This window comes from Salvia hispanica, chromosome 6 (genome assembly GCF_023119035.1).
Source record: "Salvia hispanica cultivar TCC Black 2014 chromosome 6, UniMelb_Shisp_WGS_1.0, whole genome shotgun sequence".
Classification (NCBI taxonomy): Eukaryota; Viridiplantae; Streptophyta; class Magnoliopsida; order Lamiales; family Lamiaceae; genus Salvia; species Salvia hispanica.
The window spans coordinates 19,338,845-19,360,736 of NC_062970.1; the positions used below are offsets into that span (position 1 = coordinate 19,338,845).

Genomic DNA, 21,892 nt, shown 5'->3' on the forward strand with positions numbered 1-21,892 from the left:
TATTAGTACTTTTTGAATAATACTCTGACTATAATATGTCGTTTCTTATTTCGATAGTTGTTTGAGTATATTATTTCTTTATTTTTTCTTTTTTTCTCCGCTTCTTTAATCCTCCACTAGTCGCGGTTGTAACAAATCACAAACTCTTTTAGTAATAATGGAGCAAACAATTGATGGAATTTTTTCCAACAACTTTGGATCAATCAAATAAACATAACCAAGAACATCTATATGCAAGTTTATAGCCAAAGCCCATGGTTAAATTTTGAGGTATATTTTCTTTTTTGATAATTTAATAACAAGCCCGTGAGTTTCTCCTGGATGTAATATGATTCTTGTTGATTCAAGAAACATATGTTGCCCAATACGTGTTTTTTAAAATATTTCAACAATTCCAATAATAGTTTAACAAGAAATTATAGAACAATAAAAATGATGGTAAAGTACGTTACAATTTATATTAATGAAACAAGGAAGAGAATCCAAAAGCTACTTTTACTGCCACAAAACCTAATAGCGCCATTAAACTATTAAGTTAAGAATAAAATACAGTATATGGTTTGAATTTAAAGCTATGTTTTAAAAAGACCATAGTCTCGTAGATTCTCTAAAAATGTGTAACTTGCATATAAAGTTTTAATTTTAGTCTACAAGTACGACTTTCGCCGTTTGAGAGTTCTCACTTAAAAAATGATATGGTGATCATGTGTATTGCCACTACACCGTGTGACGCATGTGATAAACTCTAGAGAAAAATTAATCGACTTTTGTTGTGCAAGTTGTGACGCATGTGATGAGCTACATATTATTGAAATTGCGATTTACCGACATTAGAAGAAAAGGGAAAACAGAAATTAGAGTCATATCCATCCAAAAAAATACCACTAGCACGTAAATCATATTGTAAACCCAATTTTTCAACTCCTGATTGGTGGCGTTCTTCTAAAATTAAAATCAAATACGAATGCTAAATATAGAACAGTATATATGACTTACAAGAAATATAACGCACCCCATTGCAAGTAATTACAAATATTGGTCTCAACTTTATATTTAAACATTGATCCATTTGAAAAGTCCGCGCATGATTTTGTCCGCCGATTTTTCTACCATGATTAGTCTTCTCATACGAGCCTAGTACGTATGCATGCCTTGTAGCGGTGTTAATGACCAGTTCAAATGGTACATTAAAATTTAAAATGAACTGGTAAATTAATTCTAATGATATTTTAAAGTTAAGTTCATTTTAAATTTATGAGTAAAATATACTCATAAAAGTTCAAATTATTTTTTAAAATTTTTTGAGTAAAAAAGTTTAGTAGATAGAGAATATTCTTTTGAGTTTGGCGTAAATGATTGAAGTAAAATCACTAATTCATTCGTCCATAAAATAATGTCAACATTTCTATTTTGGTTCGTCCACAAAATAATGTCCACATTTTTTTTGGCAAATAAACCTCACTTTCCACTAATTCATTACACTCACGTTCTATTATAAAACTAATACATAAAGTATGACTCATATTCCATCAACTTTTGCAACTCACTTTCCTTCACATTTTTAAAATTCACACAAGTCAAAATAAGACTTTAAATCATGTGAACGAAGAGAGTAACTAGACCGGTGTAACTATACTATATTGATTCAAGTTTCGCCCGTTGAAACTTGTATTGATAGCAAAACTAGAGCACGTGTCTTGTTCCGATTCAATCTTGCATCATTTGTATTTGATCCTAATCTATTTATCAATTATATACTATTTCCTCCGTTCCATAGTTGTGGAGTTATTTTTCTATTCGGTATATTTCACAATAGACGAGTCATTTTCTTTTCTAATAAAAGTCAATACATTTCTTTCTTATTTACTTTACTATTTCTTACTTTATTCTCTCTTCCTTTACTTAACTCATTTAACTTAACTTTTTCTTAAATCGCATGCCGTAAAGAAACGCCTCTATTAGGAAATACTTTGGTTCAAAATTTACAGTTGTTATTAAGGCAAGACCACAATCATTTAACTAGAGTATTATCTTATCTTTAAACTAATCAAACTAAATTTATTGTTTATACTAAGACGAAATTATCACTCGTTCTTCCACCGTAATAAATATGTTGAATTTTCATGTATTATTAGATCTCTGTCCATGCATTTGAATGAATTAACTAATAATCATACAAATATTACTCCACTAGCAATTTTTTACGTAAAAGTATTGTTTTGTCATTGATTACATAAAAGTATTGTTTTAATTAATCGGTTTAATTGATTAAGTGCTTTAATAAATTATGGGGAAAAGCTAAGCTAAGCTTAATAATTGTAAAGTGCTCATATTTTTCCTTACATTTCATAACCACCAATCCACCATGAAGCTTTTCATCCTTATCTTGTTTGGAATCCAGAATCAAAATTCTTCTTAATTAGTCAATTATTTTGCATTACAAGCCCATCCCATATCTAATAAATGGGGGAAGTTAGAAGCTAAGTAAATATTATCCATTTCCAATTAGTTAGAGGCATTTTAAAAGTAATCCAAAAATAAATCTATATAGGCTTGACTCTATCTAAAGTATACAATATCGAACTAATATGCAGTTGATGATTTTTTAACCAGTGATATTAGAACCGCAGTGGCTTGGGTTAGGCCCAGGATGACTCAAGTTAGAGTTTAGCCCGTAATGTCTCGATGTGTCAACTGTGTTCCCGATGAATTTTCGGTTTCAGGAGAGGTTTGTTGAAATACAAACCCATATATATGAACGAAGTTGAAAACTATATACTATAAGTGTTATCCAACTCCAATTATTTTGCGGCTCAAGATGACTCAAGTTAGTGTTTCGTCCAAGATGACTCAAGTTAGAGTAAGGCCTATAATGTCTAAATGTGTCGATGTATTGCCATGTGGTCTCGGTTTGAGAGAGGTTTGTTGTGTTACAAACTCATATCGGATGAGTGAGAAAAAGTTGGAAGCTATATAAAATGTTGTTCAACTCAATTACTTTGAGGTGGAGTGATCCAAAAGCAAATTCGTGCGGGCTTAGCTCAAGCTCAGACAATATGAAACTAATGTAAAGCCGACGATCCTAACATCACCCAATATGTGTCCCACTTTGATCGGACATTGATTTTAAGAAATTTAATAGAAAGTGAGTTGAAAAAGTTAGTGAATTGTGGATTTTACCTTTATACTCTACCCATCCCATAAAGCAGTCTCTCATTTCATTTTCGTTCGTCCCAAAAATTAGTCCCTTTGTATATATATTTGGTAAGTTTTTTTTCTTATGAGGTAAACTCATAATAAATTATACTTTTTCTTTTTATTTTTCTTAAGTTTTGCCAATTTCGTATTAAAACTCGTGTTATCACCAACGTCTTGTTTTCTTTGGTTACATGGAGTATATTAGTACTTCATAATAAAATGGGAATAAAATGAGTTAGTGAAATATAGGGAATGATATAGAACAAAATAAGATTCAAATTAAACTATTTTTTCTCTTCGCTCTATCTTCCCATTAGAGTTTTACTCATTTTTTTCAACATAATTAAATATACTAATATCTCTTAGTTTATTCAATTACTTGCTACCTCCGTTCCATAGTAATGGAGGCGTTTTTTCGACACGAAGATTAAGAAAAAAATTGTGTTAGGTGAGTCAAGTAAAAGGGTGAATAAAGTGGAAAATGAAAAAAGTAGAGAGATAAAGAGAAAAAAAGTAAAAAAAGTAAAGAAGGTGTGGAAAACTGGTTGACTTTTACTAAAAAGGAAATGACTATATTACTATGGAACATATCAAAATGCCTAAAATGATTCTATTACTATGGATCGGAAGTAAATATATTATTTTTTCTGCTTTATTCTTTCACTGTTTATATAATTTATTCTTCTTATTACTTGTTCTCGGAAAAATGTCTCTACTCTCTAACACTAATAAAATAGGGGAAGGATATGTTTCTGGCTATTTACATATTGCAAGTATATATTTGTCCTTCAATTTGACTAAGAATAAACAAGGGGAAAACGTCATACAAAAAAAAAAAAAAAAAAAAAAATCAAAGTAAGGAGTAGTTAAAACAATAAGTAGCATATATACATGAATGAATGCAACTCCAAATACAGTCCAATCAGAAAATGGAATTACCTCTTATCTTCTCCATAACTCTCACTATTCTACTATCAATCTTTGTCATCTACAAACGCCCCCGCCACCGCCACCGCCTCCCGCCGAGCCCCGGCGTGGCTCTCCCAATCATCGGCCACCTCCACCTCCTCAAACAACCCCTCCACCGCACTTTCCACCGCCTCTCCCAATCCACCGGCCCCATCTTCTCCCTCAAGCTCGGCTTCCACCGCGCCGTCGTCGTATCCTCCCCGTCCCTCGTCGACGAATGCTTCACCAAAAACGACGTCGCTTTGGCCAACCGCCCGATCATCATTATCGACAAGTACATCGGCTACAACCACAGCACCATGTCCGGCGCCCCCTACGGCGAGCTCTGGCGCAGCCTCCGCCGCATCGCCGCCCAGGAGATCCTCTCCGGCGGCCGGCTCACCGCGTTTTCCGAAATCCGGCATGATGAGGTGAAATCGATGCTGCTGAGCCTCGTCGAGAAACATACACTCCAACAAAAAAAATCATTAAGGTCATTTTTAATTCAATTAAGGACGCTTAATTTGCGTTTCTGTATAACACCAGCCCTTCAAAAACGTCCTTATTGTTGGTATTCCAATTAAAATCAGAGAAAAAACAAAAAAAAAAAACTAAGTTAAATTTTCCTTAATTTAGGAATACTTTAAATTATTGTTATTTTTGAAAATTTTCCAGTGCAAGTAATTGCGCTTATGTCCTTAAAGTAATTGCAAGTAAAAGAGAAGTTTTTTGCAGCGAGAAAGAGAGTCGAGGGTTTTCGGAGGTGGAGCTGAGGCCGATGCTGTCGAAGCTGACGTTTAACAACATGATGACAATGCTGGCGGCGAAGAGGCTGGATGAGGAGAGCGAGGAGGGGCGGAGGTTGCGGCGGATAATCAACGAGGTTTTCGAGATGGCGCAGGCTTCGAATCCGCAGGATTTCTTGCCGTTTCTGCAGTGGATTGACTACGGTGGTTTCACCAAGAAAGTGGCGGCGCTGGCGGAGGAGATGGATGAGTTGTTTCAGGAGCTGGTGGATGAGCACCGCCGCGAGAAGAGGAATAGTATGATCGGACATTTGTTGGAGCTGCAACGATCCGATCTCACTATCAAAGGACTTCTCATGGTAACACTTCTTGGTCAACTCTGTTTTCTTTCTTTATTTTTTTTCATGAAATATCTATAAAATAATTAAAATAAAAAGATGTGCTTATATATCCTTTTCAGGAGAAAAAATTGCCTAGTCTAGACATACCATATGGCAATGTGATGTGGTAGGCCCCACCAATATTATTTTGCCAAATGGAAAAATATGGCATACATGGCCAAATAATAATAATGACATAATATAATGTTTTAAGGGAATTTTTACAATTTCCATATATACAACCATACACACACAATGTATATGCGCAAGCTCCATCTTTTTTACTTTTAGTCAAGTAAATACGTTTGTTTTTTACTATTTTTATAGTTATTAGATTATATCATTTTTTAAGTTTCATATTCATTATTTTATAATTGTATTTTATAGTTAAGTAGTTATAATAGACTACATAATTATGTCTATTAAAGTTTTATGTTCTTAATTTTATAGTTGGTGTTAAAAAATATAATCTCATTTTAATTGCATAAAGTATGATTATAATCCTTAATTGAATACAGTAATATAGTAGTATTTTAATTTCTTGAAATTCATATTGAATTTTATACTACTACATATTTTGTTAATTGTATAAAATCCATCAGATCATCTTATTATTATTATTATCTTAATTAGTAGTAATATTTTAACATAACACATAATCATTATATAATTAATGTGTAGTGATAAAATAAAAAGAACATTAAAATAGTAAATCTATCGTGTACAATGTTAACAAATTTTAAATCATGTATACATCAAAAAAATGAAAAATAATTCTATTAAGTAAATAAATTGAATTTATGTATATATCTCAATATAAAAGAGAATCAATCTAAACTAATAAATTGGTTGTGCAACATTATAATACCATTCATTTTAGTATACACGGTAAAATGAAAATGCATATTATTTGGATAGTTTCCATAATAAATGAGAATGCATATTATTTGGGATAGTTTCCATAATAAATGAGAATGCATTTTCATTCCAAAATTTTCATGTTTCCAACTAGAAGTAAAGGTCTTGTATATTCATTTGGCAAAATAATATTGGTGAGCCATACCACATCACATTGTCATGTGGTATACATAGACTATGGAATTTTTCTCCTTTTTCAGACCCAACCCATTTCATCATGCATTAATGTAAGAGTTGTAAATTGTAGTAATAAATAATATGAGATCTAACGTGAAAAATTGAAAATTCGAATCAAACTTCGTACGTAATACAATAAAAAATAGTACGACTACAGATATTTTGCGTCTGTGGTGCCAAAGGTCTCGATCCATGACTTGTCTCTTAGCTTTAAATATTCTCATTAAAATATCAATGTCATCTAAACGATGTACTGGTCCAAATAGATTAATAAAAAGGTGAATAGGCAACTAAGTAGAATATTTATTTCGTGTAATATTATAAATTAAAAAATTCTAACTCAAAACTGATTGGGGGCCGGTGCTACAAATAGATTGGGTTAGGCGCGAATAAATAGAAAATATTTTAGTTTACATTTTCATGTTTTCATGTAGTACTCCCTCCTCCATTATTTGTTAAACAAATAGAAGCATTTTTTTAATATAGAGTTTAAGAATAGTATGTTAAATGAATGGTGAAAAAAATAAAAGAATAAAATAAGAAAGATGAAGGAAGATATAAAGTAAAAATGAAACGACTCAATTGAATTTTTCAAAATAGAAAAATGACTCTATTAACATAAAATGGAAGGAGTAATTTTTTGAATTCTCATGTATTTTTTATAATTTCTAAAATAGTAATAACTGGAGGGTTTCTAATTGTTTCTAAGATTTTTTTTATATATACGCAGTTCATAGATATAACCATTGGATAGTTTTATAAGGGAGTATATGAAATCAAAATAATACTAATATAGAAATTTTCTTTGTGTATTAAACAATACTACAATTTTAATTTATTTATTGTAACAGAGCCTACTTTTTGGTGGGACGGATACATCCGCTTCACTATAGAATGGGCAATGTCTCTACTTCTCAACCATCCTCACATCCTCAAAAAGCTAGAGAAGAACTTGAAACCAAAATCGGACACCACCGATTGGTAGTTGAAGAAGACCTATCCAACCTGCCTTACCTCCACAACATTATCTTGGAGACCTTCCGGCTCTCCCGGCGGGGCCATTGTCTCCCCCACAGGTCGTCCTCCGACTGCAAGTCGGGGGATACGACATTCTAAGTGGCACTCTTGTATTCGTCAACGCATGGGCGATACACAGTGACCTGACTTGTGGGAGGATGCCACTAGCTTCAAGCCCGAGGTTCAAGGGGTGGAAGTCGAAGCGCATAAGCTGATGCCATTTGGGACGGGGCGGAGGGCGTGCCCTGGGTGGGGCTGGCCCAACGGCTCGTGGGGTTGGCGTTGGCGGCGATGGTGCAATGTTTTGAGTGGGAGAGAGTGGGTGTGGAGGAGGTGGATTTGGGGGAAGGAGATGGGCTAACTATGCCTAAGTTGGAGCCTTTGCGAGCTATGTGTAGGCCGATGGAGATCATGAACAAGTTTGTTGTTGTGGAGGGAACAAAGATATAAGTGCAACTCCAACCTGATGAATGTGCTAACTAAAATGATAATGTATTGTAGTGTTGTTTAAATCATAAATGATATTCTGAGTGGTATGAAATGATATATTTTTGATGAAAATTGAATCCAACACAATAACAACCAGAATAGACAAACAATCGCACAACACCAAGCTCGACTCACCTGCCCCTCACCCCTACAAGACGATAGTAGGCTCGGATAGGCTTTTAAGCACATTCGATATCAAAGATCCATCCTAAACCAACTCCTACAGGTTTAATATAGGATTTTCTATTTATTTTTGTTTCCTACCCCGAGTTAAAGAGAGCTGTCGAAGTTAGGACCACTACCGTATTTCTGCTACCTAGGCTAACTCCTCCCAAATGACAACAAATACATAAATAGAGCCAAATGCATCAAAACATTCAATATAACTTAGGAATCCATGTTTTCAAATATCCCTAACTTACTAAGAACAACCCAAAAGTTGTAGCCTACCATTTGGAAAGATAACATGATAAAAACCATAACATCTATGATTTGCGGTCAACTCAAGGTGGATTGGAGCTCTTAATCATCAATTCTCATTGAAAAATGGCTCAAGACTTCAAATCTTCTACCAAATCGCACCTCCAACAGTCCAAACTGTTCAATCTTTGATTTTTTTGGTTGGGATGCTCTTGCAGATCAAGAGTCCAACTATTCAAAGAGTGTGCGTCGTGTTTGAGAAAATGTTTGTTCGATTCTATCATCATTCGAGAGGTGTATGATGAGAATCTGGATAAAGAGTTTCGTACTATCCGTGGTATTGTTGATTAGTATCCGTGTTCATCGCTATGGATGCTGAGATTCCTGGAGTTGTGTTCAAAGAAAGGGAAACAACGAAGGAAGACAAATACAACAACTTCTGAAACAATATCGATGTGTTAAAGCTGAGTCTGACGTTGTTTGATGAAAGGGAATTTGCCATCCATCAGTGGAAACCATATTTGCTGGCAATTTAAATTTAGAGAGTTTAATCCAGATGAGGACCGTTGTGCACCAACATCAATCCAACTACTACGCGATAGTGGCATTGAGTTTGGGGTATCATGTGTATCCAAATCTTGTTTTTAAGGGTGTCTCCAACGGCGCCCTCCCGTTCGCCCGTCGGGGCGGGTGACTCCGACGGGTGCCATAGTGGCGGGAAGGCGCCCATGCCCGTCCCGTGTGCCTCGCGATGGCCTCGCACTCCGTCGACGTCACTACCGACGGGCGCTACCGTGGCGTGGGTAGGACGTCCCACTCGGACGTCCCACCGATATTTTTTTTTTTTTTAAAAAAAACTCTATGAATACGACTCGTGTCGAAATTTTAATTCCGTAAATTTTAATTTTAATTGTGAATTTATTAATTTTATTGCGGGAAATCCAGTGAGGCTAGTGCAAAGGGAAGGGCTATGATGGCGCAAGAATGTGAAGGCGCTAGCATGACGTGGCATGGGAAGGCTAGTGGGAAGGGCTAGTGGGAGGGGCGAGTGGAAGGGACGCCACCGAGACACCCTAACTTTATTTGAATTGACCGAAGAATCCAAAATATCCAAAAGTTCTCAAAATTCGAAAATTCAAATTAAAATTTGTAATTATTTTGGATATTATGTTAGAACTAGTTAAGGCAAAAATACTATTCCTCCGTCCCAACTAAGTTAAAATTTGATTAAAAAAAGAAACTAATTTTAATTTGATAAAATTTGATTAACTCGAATACAAATAGATTTAATTTCAATTTTGAGGAAAGTCATCGCATCATATCGCATCCTATCCCATCCGTGTTGTATATATGTCACACACTCTCTCCCTCTCCGTTTCTTTTCACGCATCCCATCTCTTTCTCTCTCCCTCTTCGTTTCTTTACACGCATCCCAATTTAAGGTCAATCTCCGAATTTGAATTCACTACCCTATCAAGGGTGAAGTAGGTAGCAAATGTTACAAAGCTAGGTTGGTTGTCAAGGGATTTGAGCAACTACACGATATTAATTATAAAGATGTGTTCACTCCCTGTTGTGAAACTAATTAATATTCGTTTAGTATTGAGTATGATTACATTAGATGGATTTAAACACAACATTCCTTCTTGGTGATTTTGAGGATGATTGTCTAAAGAAAACTCCAAAAAAAAGGGTACAAGAAGGTTGAGGGATTCATGATGGAGATTGTCTATAAAAGATGCCATGACCATCGTTATTACTGCAAGAGGTTTGACAAGAACTATCTTACCTTATTATTATATGTTGATGATAAGTTGATTGCCGAGGTAATGCAAATGAGATGGAAACATACGAAACTAAAAAAACCCTTTTACGAAAACATAATTCAATTAAGTTCTAAATCAATTCACAGATGATCATATCACTCAAATTCAGAATGGAAACACAAACAAAACAGAGATGAAAATTAAAAAAATAGAACACAACAATGTTACACCCTCGCAAACCATATTTTGTTCACCAATCCCCCGCTTATTTGGAACATACACATTTTATTTTAGCATCGCAAACCTTTTATATAGATGCTGATTTCACTTTATTTATAAGGATAAATATATACTAAATTAATCATGATATTGTCAACTTAAAGGATTTTTAAAAACCCAAAATAAGGTGAGTTTTGAAAAAAAAGAGCCTGGTTTTTAGTGAACTCAACGGAGTTCAAACGCGGTTGAGTGTGGATTATCTGCAATCTATGGTCCATGTTATGAAGTCGACACCCCCTTTGGTCTCAACGTGATAGGTTACAATCATGTTTTTGATAGTCAAGATCATCTCCTTCAATCATTTTGAATGTGATTAGCTTTTCGCCTCATCTACCTCTATAACTTGTTTTGCTCTTTTCTCTTTTCCCCCCTACATGTACAAGATTTTTAAATTCAGTTATTAGGATAACATTCTATTTATATCAAAATCCTTAAGAAAACATACGTACCAAGTATATCCATTGAATAACAGAGCCACAAGCTCCAAAAATCTCCTTGATGAAGTTCACAATCCTGGACTTTGTTAGGTAGAACTTTGGCAAAGTGTTTAGGGTTCTTCGCCATGAGATGATGAAACACGCTCCTCGGCCTTGAAAGCCACCTGCAACAAGCTTATCCTAGCCCAGCCATTATTATACTTGTTTTCCCAAATGTTACTCTAATTGAATTTAAGATTTTCTAGACTTTATAAAGATGCAGATCACTCTTTTTGATCTTATTATATATAGACCAACAACAACTGATTTTATTTAGAATTTACAATATTAATTATTTGGACTCTGATTGTTCACACATATTTCTGCATGAGAATATCTTGTCATCATTATAATTACTGATTCACAAGTTAAAGTGTGATTCTCCTTCATAATCTTTTTTCGTGATTTTTAAGTTATTATAAGGCCCTAAATACATTGTGTTATAGGGTGATATAGAGTCAATTTTTTGGTTAGTTATAAGCAACCAAGGGGTAACGTACAAGGAATAAAAATCTCAAATATAATTCATGTTTACAAGTAAAAAAAATTTTCTTGGGCATTTGTAAATTCAAAATCAAATTAAGCAAGATAAATTAAAGAACATCTACAAGCCATCAACTGCAATCATGGGAAATTGTTAAATTTAAGATATAGCCATCAACTAACTATATTTTGTCCTTAATACTTTGTCATATTCTCCTTTTCGTACTCATTCTAGAAATATTGTTACACATCTCTAAACTTTGATATCACTAGAAAAACTTTTGCATTATATAAAAAGTGAATTACATTATGCATAAATAAACATTGGATTGGTATCAAAGTAGTAATAAAACTTTAAAAAAATCACCAACATATAAAACTTTGATTTAATATCACTAAACAACTTTTGTACTTTTTAAACTTTTTTAGTCCAAATTACTCTCCAGCCCATAAGCTCTACTTATGAAGAAAGGGAAATTCAAATAAATATTTTATTTAAATATATTTTGAATTTTTTAAATAAATTTCAAAAAATAAATTGTCCTTATATTAGGAATGATTTATATTACACAAATTTTATTTTATTCCTCTATAAATTCAGAAATGAAATTGTGGCAGTTAATCTAATCACAATAGACTAAAATGCCTTTTAAGGGTTGGAGGGTATTTTAAAGAAAAAAAATTAAAAAGTTCAAAATTTCTTTCAGCGATATTAATAAAAGTTTATGAGTGTAGGGTGATATTTTAAACAATTTTCAGAAAATCTAAGCTTGATTTGTCAGCCCATTTATTTATTTAAATTTATAGAGAAAACAAATATATCAAGTTTTGATCTTTAAAAAAATGTATAATTAAAAATGTTAATAATTTTTAATTTGATATAATTAAACCAATTATTTAAAATAAAACAAACGTGCTAAACCCCATTAAATAAAAGTGGGGTTACAGATGGTGCTTATATAAGGTATGAAACATATGATTTTGTTTTTAATTATTTACTTATATCTCTTCTGAAAAATATTTGCTTAATTGATTTTATGAGTTAGGTTAAATATGTTAACCCGTTTTGCAATTCAAATTTTTTTAGCTTAGTAGTAATGACTTTCTTTACTTATATATATGTTGAGGATTATATATTTAACTAGTATTTACCCCCGTGCTATGCGCGACTTAAAATAAATTCATTTGTTAATTTGACATTGTGAATAAATTTAATAAAATAAATAACAACAATATCACGTAGGTTTAAATATATGTTGAATAATTATAGTATAAAATTAAATAAGCTTGAAATTAAATCAACATGAAAATAACTTTTAGTTACAACATGTATAGATCACTATAAAAAAGAAAAATGTCGTTCTTGACAACATATACTCTTTAACGCTAAAACCCTATTAATATGAAATTGATATAAAATATTTAAGATACAATCAAAAATTTTCGGATGACAATGATATTGCCATAAAAATATAATGAAATTTTTTAAAACCTCTCAAATTTTACCGTACATCATAGAAATGAAAATGCATTTTGAGTTACGATAGCATAACTAATTTACAAGAATAACTAATAATCTCAATTCTGTATTAAAATTTTCAACACAAAGACATAATTATATCAATACAACATGTAAATTTAAATATCAACACAAGGATATAACTTTATCAACACAAGAACATTGATAAAAAAATTTATACCTTTGTGTTGATATTTTTAATATACAAAATTGATATTAGTTTAGTTATTACTCTAAATTAGTTAGTATTTGATCACACAAGATCCAGCTAATAATAACAATTAAAACGAATTAAGTCATTATTTAGTGAAATTAGCCGGTTTAAAAATTTAGCCATTGATTTCAATGGAATAGATTAATTACAAAATTGTAATCGGTCAAATCGCAGCTTTACATCTTAATGAAACAATTGAAATGACAACAATTTCGCTCATTGTTCTACAAGTAACGTATCAATCTCAAGATCTACTTTGCACAAATTTCGGTAATAAATGCATTAATAGTACTTAATTATCCTAATTTAAATCTAATCGTTCCATTACTATCTTAGTTTCTACAATATGAAATCAAAGACCATTCAATTGAATTTGGCCAATAATTTCACTAAATAGAAACCGTTAAGCATTTGAATAGATTTATTAGCTATTTTAAAATTATACGGAAAATTTTGTGAAACTAAAAACTTCATCGTTACTAATTAAAAAAATTTACATTTTGAGAAATTTTTATTATTATAATAAAATCACCATGCTCGCAGTAACATATTGAACGGAGATGGTGAGCACATGTGTATAGAGGCTTATCCTTTGGTATTGATAATCTTGTCTTAGTATGAGTTAAATGTGTATTAATCATAATTTGATGGTATTAATATTATTACTAAGTTCAAAGTATTTTTTTTTTTATTAGTAATAATTTACTTGTTTTTGGCGCATCAATAAATCGCCTTACTACTACAAAGGAACGAACTAAAAATAATAACTAATAAACAAAATGTATGTAATTAGCAAGGCTTCTAAAATATTACAAAATTACGTGAATATGATGAATTATTATTATTGGGCCTAAATAAAATTAGTTGAGATGAGAAAATCGAGCGGATAATAGGAAAAACCCTAGAAAATCTATACCATACGCATAATATGGATGCAATGAAAAGCCCTAAAATTAGTATTTATTATACAATTACGGATATTTTTACAATAAACAAAGGTGTAATTTATATATCTCCTATTTCTATTATATCTATAAACCTAATCTTGAGAAGAGTTGAGACTTGAGCACCTCTCTCTATTTTGTTTCACACGCCTCCCTTGAAGCTTTTCGTTGATTTTTTGCCTCTTTATTTACCATCACATCCGCTCGCTCTTCGACTTTCACCATCTCAGACTATTCCCCCCGTCTCCTTTACCACTTCGTAGCACTATCATCAACAACGCTAGAAGTTTAGGACGATGTGTAGTATACTCGGTTGTCGATAGCCATGTTGTATGGAATGCTACACGTTTGACACATGAGAATCATCGCGGGCAACACTCTTTTTTCCACTACGGTCATGACACTATTGATTAATAGAATTGATATTTATAGAAGATTTGGTAGCTTTTGGTATTTTTCTCCTTTCACACTCCTTCTCTATTGAGTATTAGTGAGCACAATTTAATTTATAATTAATTAAATCAACATTAAATTGTCTCACAAATTTATGTCACGAAAAACTGATAGAGTTTGGATCCATTTGGATTACATTTCAATTATTATTCGATTTAATTAGATTTAATTCCAATGATAATTATATTGTCTCCAATTCATTGATGGAGAAAAACGTTAAGCTTTTCTAATTATTAGAGAAAAGTTCTTTTCTTCTTCTAATTATTAGAGATAAGTTGATTATTCATTTGATGTTCTAAAATGACATTTTTGTGAACTTTTTAAAATTCCCTGTCGTCAAATAATTTTGGAACTTTCATTTACCAAATTTATTTGTGAAAATTATTTATTGAGATTTTATTTTTTTATACCAATCCTTGATTAAATTTAGTGAGATTAGCCGGTTTAAAAATTTAGCCATTGATTTCAATTGTACATGGGTGAAATTGTAGTCATTGGCTAATTTGAAGATTGAGTGATCGTTACAAATTTTGGGTAATAAATGTATTAATAGTATTTAATTATCCAAATTAACCAAATATTTAGATTTATTCAAAATCTTTTATAAAGTTTATAAATATTCAATTCATGCCTATAATTCTTAAATATTTACATTAAAGGTCAAAACTCGCCTTTTATATATGTATAGATTTGTTAGGAGAATGCAAAATAGTAGTAGCACTTAACAATAAATCAATTGCACATTTAAACTTCTTAATTAAAAGATTCAAACTAAAATACAAATATTATTGGTAAAAATTTTATTTCTCTATAATAAAATGAAGTATAACTTAAGTTCAAAATAAAAAAATACATATATAATAAATTTGAAAAAAAGATCTTGCCAAAAAATAACTAAAGATACAATAGTATTATAATATAGTCCCTCAATTTTCTGAAAAATAGAAACTTTGAAAGCGGAAAGTGTTTTAATACAAAATTGATAAAAATAAAAAAATTAAAAGAAAAAAATGTGTTATTGCAAAATGATCACTTTATAAAGAAAAAAATTCAAATGGAATGTTTCTATTTTAAATATACTGACTAAATAGAAATAATTTCTATTTTTAGGAAATGAAAAGATAGCTTTAGGACATAAATAAGGCATATGATTTAGACATTTAGTAATGTTTACGAAATGACGATGACAAGATATTGGAATGCTGAAATTTGTGGAAACAGTCGGCGCCCAAATTATTTGTAAAGTTCATGTAATCAATAGTTGTTAGGTTAATTAATAATAGAATAAAGACCAAATCATATAGTAAAGTTTAGAATTCAATAATTGCCGGCCTAGTTAATAATGACATAAAAATAATTGTACATAATTGTATAATTAATTATATGTACATAATATTTTTAAATTTTATATTTAATTATATTGATTTTGTTAGATTGAATTTATAATTTATCAAATTAGTTTTACCAAATAGCCCCTTACTATATTTCAAAGAATATATCATTAAAGGCATTTAAAATCTTTATTCATACAATCTATGAATAATGAAAAATATCATTTATTTGTGAATAAGCTGTATAAAGATCGCCACTGCTAATGTATGATTATGGATTAATGTAAAAAACACATGTATCCATTACTTTATTAAAGATCAAGATTGGAGCATTCAAATAGTCAAATGGGCAGACTATATTTCCAAGAGGATTTCTTCCCAACTTGTTCGCATTTTTAATCCTAAAAGGTAATATTGGTAATTTGTGGGATGAGAATAAAGTTCGTTCAATAACTATGCAACTATCAATTTGTAAAAAATCTTTTACTTAAATGATTGCAAAGGGTTATTATGTAATGTGTTAAAATATTTTAATTAAATAGTTAAAATAAAGAAATTCATTTACAATGTAAAATACTTCAAAATTCTAATTATCTATAAACAAATATAGTACAGGAAGATTGAACTAATATACTAGTCTAATCTATAATTTATTTTGAGAAACAAAGACGTTTCAAGTAGCCATTTAATTTTTGGTAATAATTAACTATCTCTCTTTTTTCTCCTTTTGTTATCGTCATTTTTAACATTTTATTTTTATCTATATTTTAGTCTATTTTATTATCGATTTCTTTTTATAATGTACTTTATTTTTTTATTTTATTATTTATAATTCACTAAACTCTACGTACTTTCTTTGTTATAGGTTACTCCTCCATTCCCTCATAGTTGAGGCAAATTTTTTGACGGAGTTTAAAAAGAAGTGAGGTTGTTAAATAAATAGATAGAAAAGTAAGAAAGAAAAAAGGTAGAAAGAATAAAGTAAAAAATGAATAAAGTAGAGAAAATAAAGTAAAAGTGAATAAAGTAAGAAAGAGGAAAAAGTTACTATAAATGGAAATGACTCAACTATAAGGAAATTTCCCAAAATGAAAAAATGATTCAACTAAAAGAAGGAAAATAGTAATAGACTATTTTTGTCAATTTGATCCGTTTATAAAAATAGACTTATCTTAAGCATTTCAACAAAAAAAGGTAAATAAAAGAGGATATCATCTATTCCATCTCATAAAGGGGGAATATATCCTCAAAAAATAACACATTCCATTCCAAAGGAAAATGGCGATATAAAAAGTAAATAACTTTTAAAAATAAAATAATAGTAAAAACACATTAAAAAGCATAAAATATACTCCTCCATCCCATAGAAAAATCATTTGAGTAAAGTAAAAAGAAGGGAGTAGTTGAAATTGTGTAGTGGATAATAGCCCCTGAATAATAAAGTAAAAGAAAAGAAAACGGTTACCATAAATAGATATAATTATTTGTATTGGATTTAAAAAAAATATGGTCTATTTCTATGGACGAGAAGTATTAACTTAAAATCCTTTTCCTTTGGGGAATGATTTTTCATGAAAAGAAGGTAAATATGATAGTTATAATATTTTACCTCTCGATGATGGAGAGATAAAAATGCCGCTTCAAAATAGAAAAAGGTACTCCTCCGTTCAAGATAAAGGACCTACTCTTTGGACGGATTTAAGGAATGGTATTTAAATAAGTTAAATGAGAGAGAAAGTATGAGAGAGGAAAAAGTAGAGAGAGAAGAGAAAATAAAGTAGGTAAAGAATAAAAAGAGAAAGATGACTTTTCTAAAAATAAATACTTATACGTGAACCCAAAACGAATACAAGTCACTTATCTTGGACTTATGGAGTATAATACTTTCTCAAATACTCATCTTCTAGTTGAATAATAATTTTTACTAAAATAATAAATATAATAGTTATATGGGGAGTGATCAATTCTAACTAATTAGCAATCACAAACTAAGATAAAATCTTAGTGGTTGAAATAATGTCATATTGATTAGAAGATCTAGTGGTTCAAATAATGTCATATTGATTATATTTTAAATTAAGAAAATTAATAAATAAAATTAGAGGGTATTAATGTCAATTCTCTCATTAAAATCATCTTAAAACTTTAAATTTAGCAACTCTCGATTTAAATTATTTTTTCGCAAAAAATATATCAAATTAAAGATAATTTTATAATGATTCCAACGAGATCTCGCTTGCATATGTTCCGACGACGCTGGGATGATGAAATTTCATATTTTTTTTATTTTGTAAATGCTGATAACCGGATTTTTTATCAACAAATATATCAAAGTTCAATAAAACCCATAAAAGTCTCAATAAAACCACGTAAAATCTCAATAAAACCATGTGAAAATCTCAATAAAACATGGCTGATATTTTATCGTACTAGTGTTGATATTCTTATGTCATATTGTTAATATTCGTAATACACTATGCTGATATAAAAACATTCACGAAAATTTTCAAATGATAACATAATGAGATATTACCTTTTGTTGATATTTTGTCTACTATTTATCGAGATTTGTAAGATTTAATCTCATCCACTCATTTTAAAATCTAAAGGTGGAGATTTGATCTGATTTGGGTTAGTCTATAAGATTAACTTGACCCATAATTATATAACATTATTTCTTTATTTACCTCAACCGTGTAGATGCTCTCAGTTGTAATAAATTATACTCCCTCCGTCCCACTTAAGATACACGTTTCTTTATTGTCTTCCAACTAAGTTTGATACATTTCCTTTTTAGTAACTTTCTCTCTCAATTAATACACTCAACCACTTTTTCTCACTCCTATTAAAATATCCATATTTCTTTATCTTTCTACTTTAATACTTTACATCCACCTTTTCTCTCTCCAATTAAATACTTTAACTTATAACTTAAAATCCTACAGCAAGTAATGTGCATTTAATCTATCATGAAGAAGTATAAGATCTAACGCGAAAATTCTAAGAATCAAATTTCTGTGATACAATAAAAAAATGTACGAGTACAGATATTTTGCTAAACGTCTCGATCTATGACTTGTCCCTTGGCATTAGATATTCTCATTAAAATATCAATTTTATCTAAACGATGTACTGGTTCGTTCAAATGGATTTAATATAAAAGTGAATAGGCAAGTTGTAGAATATTTATTTCGAGTAATATTTCAAAGTGAAGATTACTAATTCAAAACTGACCGGGGCATCGTGTTACAAATAGATTGCGTTAGGCTCGATTATATAAAAGTTATTTTAGTTTATATTTTCATGTATTTTACTAAATTCTCATGTATTTTTTTTATAATTTCTAAATAGTAATACTTGAGGGTTTCAAAATGTTTGCAAGATTCTTTTAAATATGTAGTTCATAGATATAATCTTTGGATAGTTTTATAAGGATGGGGATAGTAATCAAATCCAAACATCAAATATTTATACAAACTCAAACTATGATCTAACCATTAAAAAATCTCATTTGGATTAGATCTATATTTAGATTTACATTTTGTTACAATTATATAGGTTATAGGCAGTATATGAAATCAAAATAATGTACAAATTTCTTGTATGAAATCTCATATTATTCGTCTGCCTGTGTATCAAACAATGCAATTTTAATTTTAAAGTTATTTATTGTATTACAGCCAACTATTTGGTGGGACAGATACATCCGCTATCACTATAGAATGGGCAATGTCTCTTCTTCTCAACCTTCCCCACATCCTTAAAAAGGTCAGAGAAGAACTTGAAACAAAAATCGGACACGACCGATTAGTAGTTGAAGAAGACCTATCCAACTTGCCCTACCTCCACAACATTATCTTAGAGACCTTCCGGCTCTTATCGTCCTCCGACTGCAGAGTCGGGGGATACGACATCCCAAGTGGCACTCGTATTCGTGAACGCCCGGGCTACCTACTTGTGGGAGGACGCCACTAGCTTCAAGGGGGCGGAAGTCGAAGCGCAGAGGCTGATGCCATTTGGAACGATGCGGAGGTTGTGCCCCGGGGTGGGGCGGGCACTGGCGGCGATGGTGCAATGCTTTGAGTGGGAGAGAGTGGGTTTGGTGGAGGTGGATTTGGGGGAAGGGGATGGGCTACCTATGCCTAAGTTGGTGCCTTTACGAGCTATGTGTAGGCCAATGGAGATCATGAACAAGTTTCTTGCTGTCAATGGGATAAAGAAAGATATAGGTGCAACTCAAACATGATGAATATTCTAGACTAAAATCATACAGTACTGTATTGCACTGTTGTTTTATTGTTGTCTAAATCACAAATAATATTTTGAGTGTTAAGAAATGACATAATTTCAATGAAAATAAAATGTTGTTACAATGTTGTTTGCTTATTGTTTAAATCAAACTATATATTGTCAGTTTTATATAACTTATTTGTTGGACAAATTATTAATGAATCCAACACAATAACAACAAGATAGACAAACTATTGTACAACATGGAGCTCGACACACATGCCCCTCACCCCTACAAGACGCACAGTAGGCTCGAGATAGACATCTAAGCACATTCAATACCAAAATTCTAGATCAATTCCTACAGGTTTAATATATAATTTTCTATTAATGTTTGCTTCCTATCCCGAGTTAAACCATATTTTGTTACCTAGGAACATAAATAGAGCCAAATGCATCAAAACATTCAATATAACTTAGGAATCCATGTTTCAAAATATCCCTAACTTACTATGAACAATCCAAAATTTGTAGCCTACCATTTGGAAAGATAACATGATAAAAACCATAAAATCTACCATTTGGGGTCCACTCAAGGTGGATTGGAGCTCTTGATCTTCAATTCTCCTCGAAAAATGGCTCAAGACTTCAAATCTTTTCCAAATTGCACCTCCAGCTGTCCAAACTCTTTGGAGTAATGCCCTAGCTATTTAAATAGTTAGGGCTTGAAAATAGGCCTGACGCATTTTCCTGATTTAGCACTTTTTTGCTCAAAAACACGCTACCGCGCGTTTTTAACTTGCGACATACTCAAATCTCCCGTCGCAAGTTATCGTTTAAAAACACGTAGTCGCGCTTTTTTTCTCTACAATGTGTACTCTTGTAAAACGACATATCTTCTTCTACCGAACTCCGATTCACCGTCACCTCCGCCACCAAGCCACCTCCAATCATCGACCGCGCACCTCGAGTTAGTGAATTGAAGTTTCCATTTCACGCCACACACCATAACTTATTTACAAAAGGCTTCAACTTCAATTTCCTCATGATGCTCGAGTAGGTTACAATCGGTATCCGCGATACCCGAACGAAAATTTCTGATACCGAACCGAAAACCCAAAATCACGTACGATACCCGATCCGAAATTCTAATTGGATACCGATACCCGACTCGTATCCATCCGATTTTAATGTACTAGGATTGCTTATTGTTTGAGAGATTCATCTGCTTCAAGTTTAGTTTGATTATTGGATGAGAGTTGGTGTTCTCCGATGCATTAGAGAGCATAATATTTTGCGCTTCAAAAGGATAATCGAGGCATAGATTGAGGTATTAGGAATGTGCATTGAAGAAGTTTTCTCCCGCTGACTCTCACAAAGCTCATCATACACACCGCCTAAATCATGTGGAATGGACTATGGAGCCAAAAAGAAATTCTTCTAAGAAATAAGGATCTCAATCGCCTGCATTCACAAATCAGCCGAGAGGGAGAGGGGAGGCACCATAATCGCAATGGGCGGCAAGTCGTGGAAACGGCAGTGGACAGAGAGAACGCCGAGAGTAGAGGGAAAGTGAGAGGGGCAATGCGTAAATAATTTTAGTCAGCTTGGGTTTGAGAATTGGAACCGCTGAACTCGATTCATATGTCATTTAATTGAATAAATAAATTATAAAATTAAAAAAAATATATAAAAATTTAAAAATCGGGTAATTCGGGTATACCCGATAATCCTTAAATCTTATACCCGAATCCGATCCCGATACCGAAAATCGGATATCGGGTATCCAATTACCCGATTTTTCGGGTTTGGATATTGGGTATCCAATATCCGATATCCATTTTGACAGCTTACTCAGAGTATGGGGAACGGCTCCAATCCGACTTCAATATCTCTAAGTTGAA

The 21,892-nt window shown here is 31.8% G+C and overlaps 1 protein-coding gene and 1 pseudogene across 1 annotated transcript; both read left to right on the forward strand.

Annotated features, from left to right (window-relative positions):
* The first annotated feature begins 4,066 nt into the window (after nt 1–4,066).
* Nucleotides 4,067–7,945, forward strand: LOC125192755 (annotated as a pseudogene).
* An 11,542-nt stretch (nt 7,946–19,487) lies between these two features.
* Nucleotides 19,488–20,004, forward strand: LOC125194868 (cytochrome P450 81Q32-like). The gene is made up of 2 exons (XM_048093082.1): nt 19,488–19,526; nt 19,621–20,004. The coding sequence occupies exons 1-2, from the start codon at nt 19,488–19,490 to the stop codon at nt 20,002–20,004; spliced, it is 423 nt and encodes a 140-aa protein (XP_047949039.1).
* Nucleotides 20,005–21,892: the final 1,888 nt, after the last annotated feature.

Excerpts from the sequence above, each read along its gene's own strand:
- LOC125194868 (XM_048093082.1), top strand. The coding sequence starts at position 19,488 with ATGTCTCTTCTTCTCAACCTTCCCCACATCCTTAAAAAG. Across the intron at positions 19,527-19,620 it reads TTCCCCACATCCTTAAAAAG|AGACCTTCCGGCTCTTATCG; the intron begins GTCAGAGAAGAA and ends ACATTATCTTAG.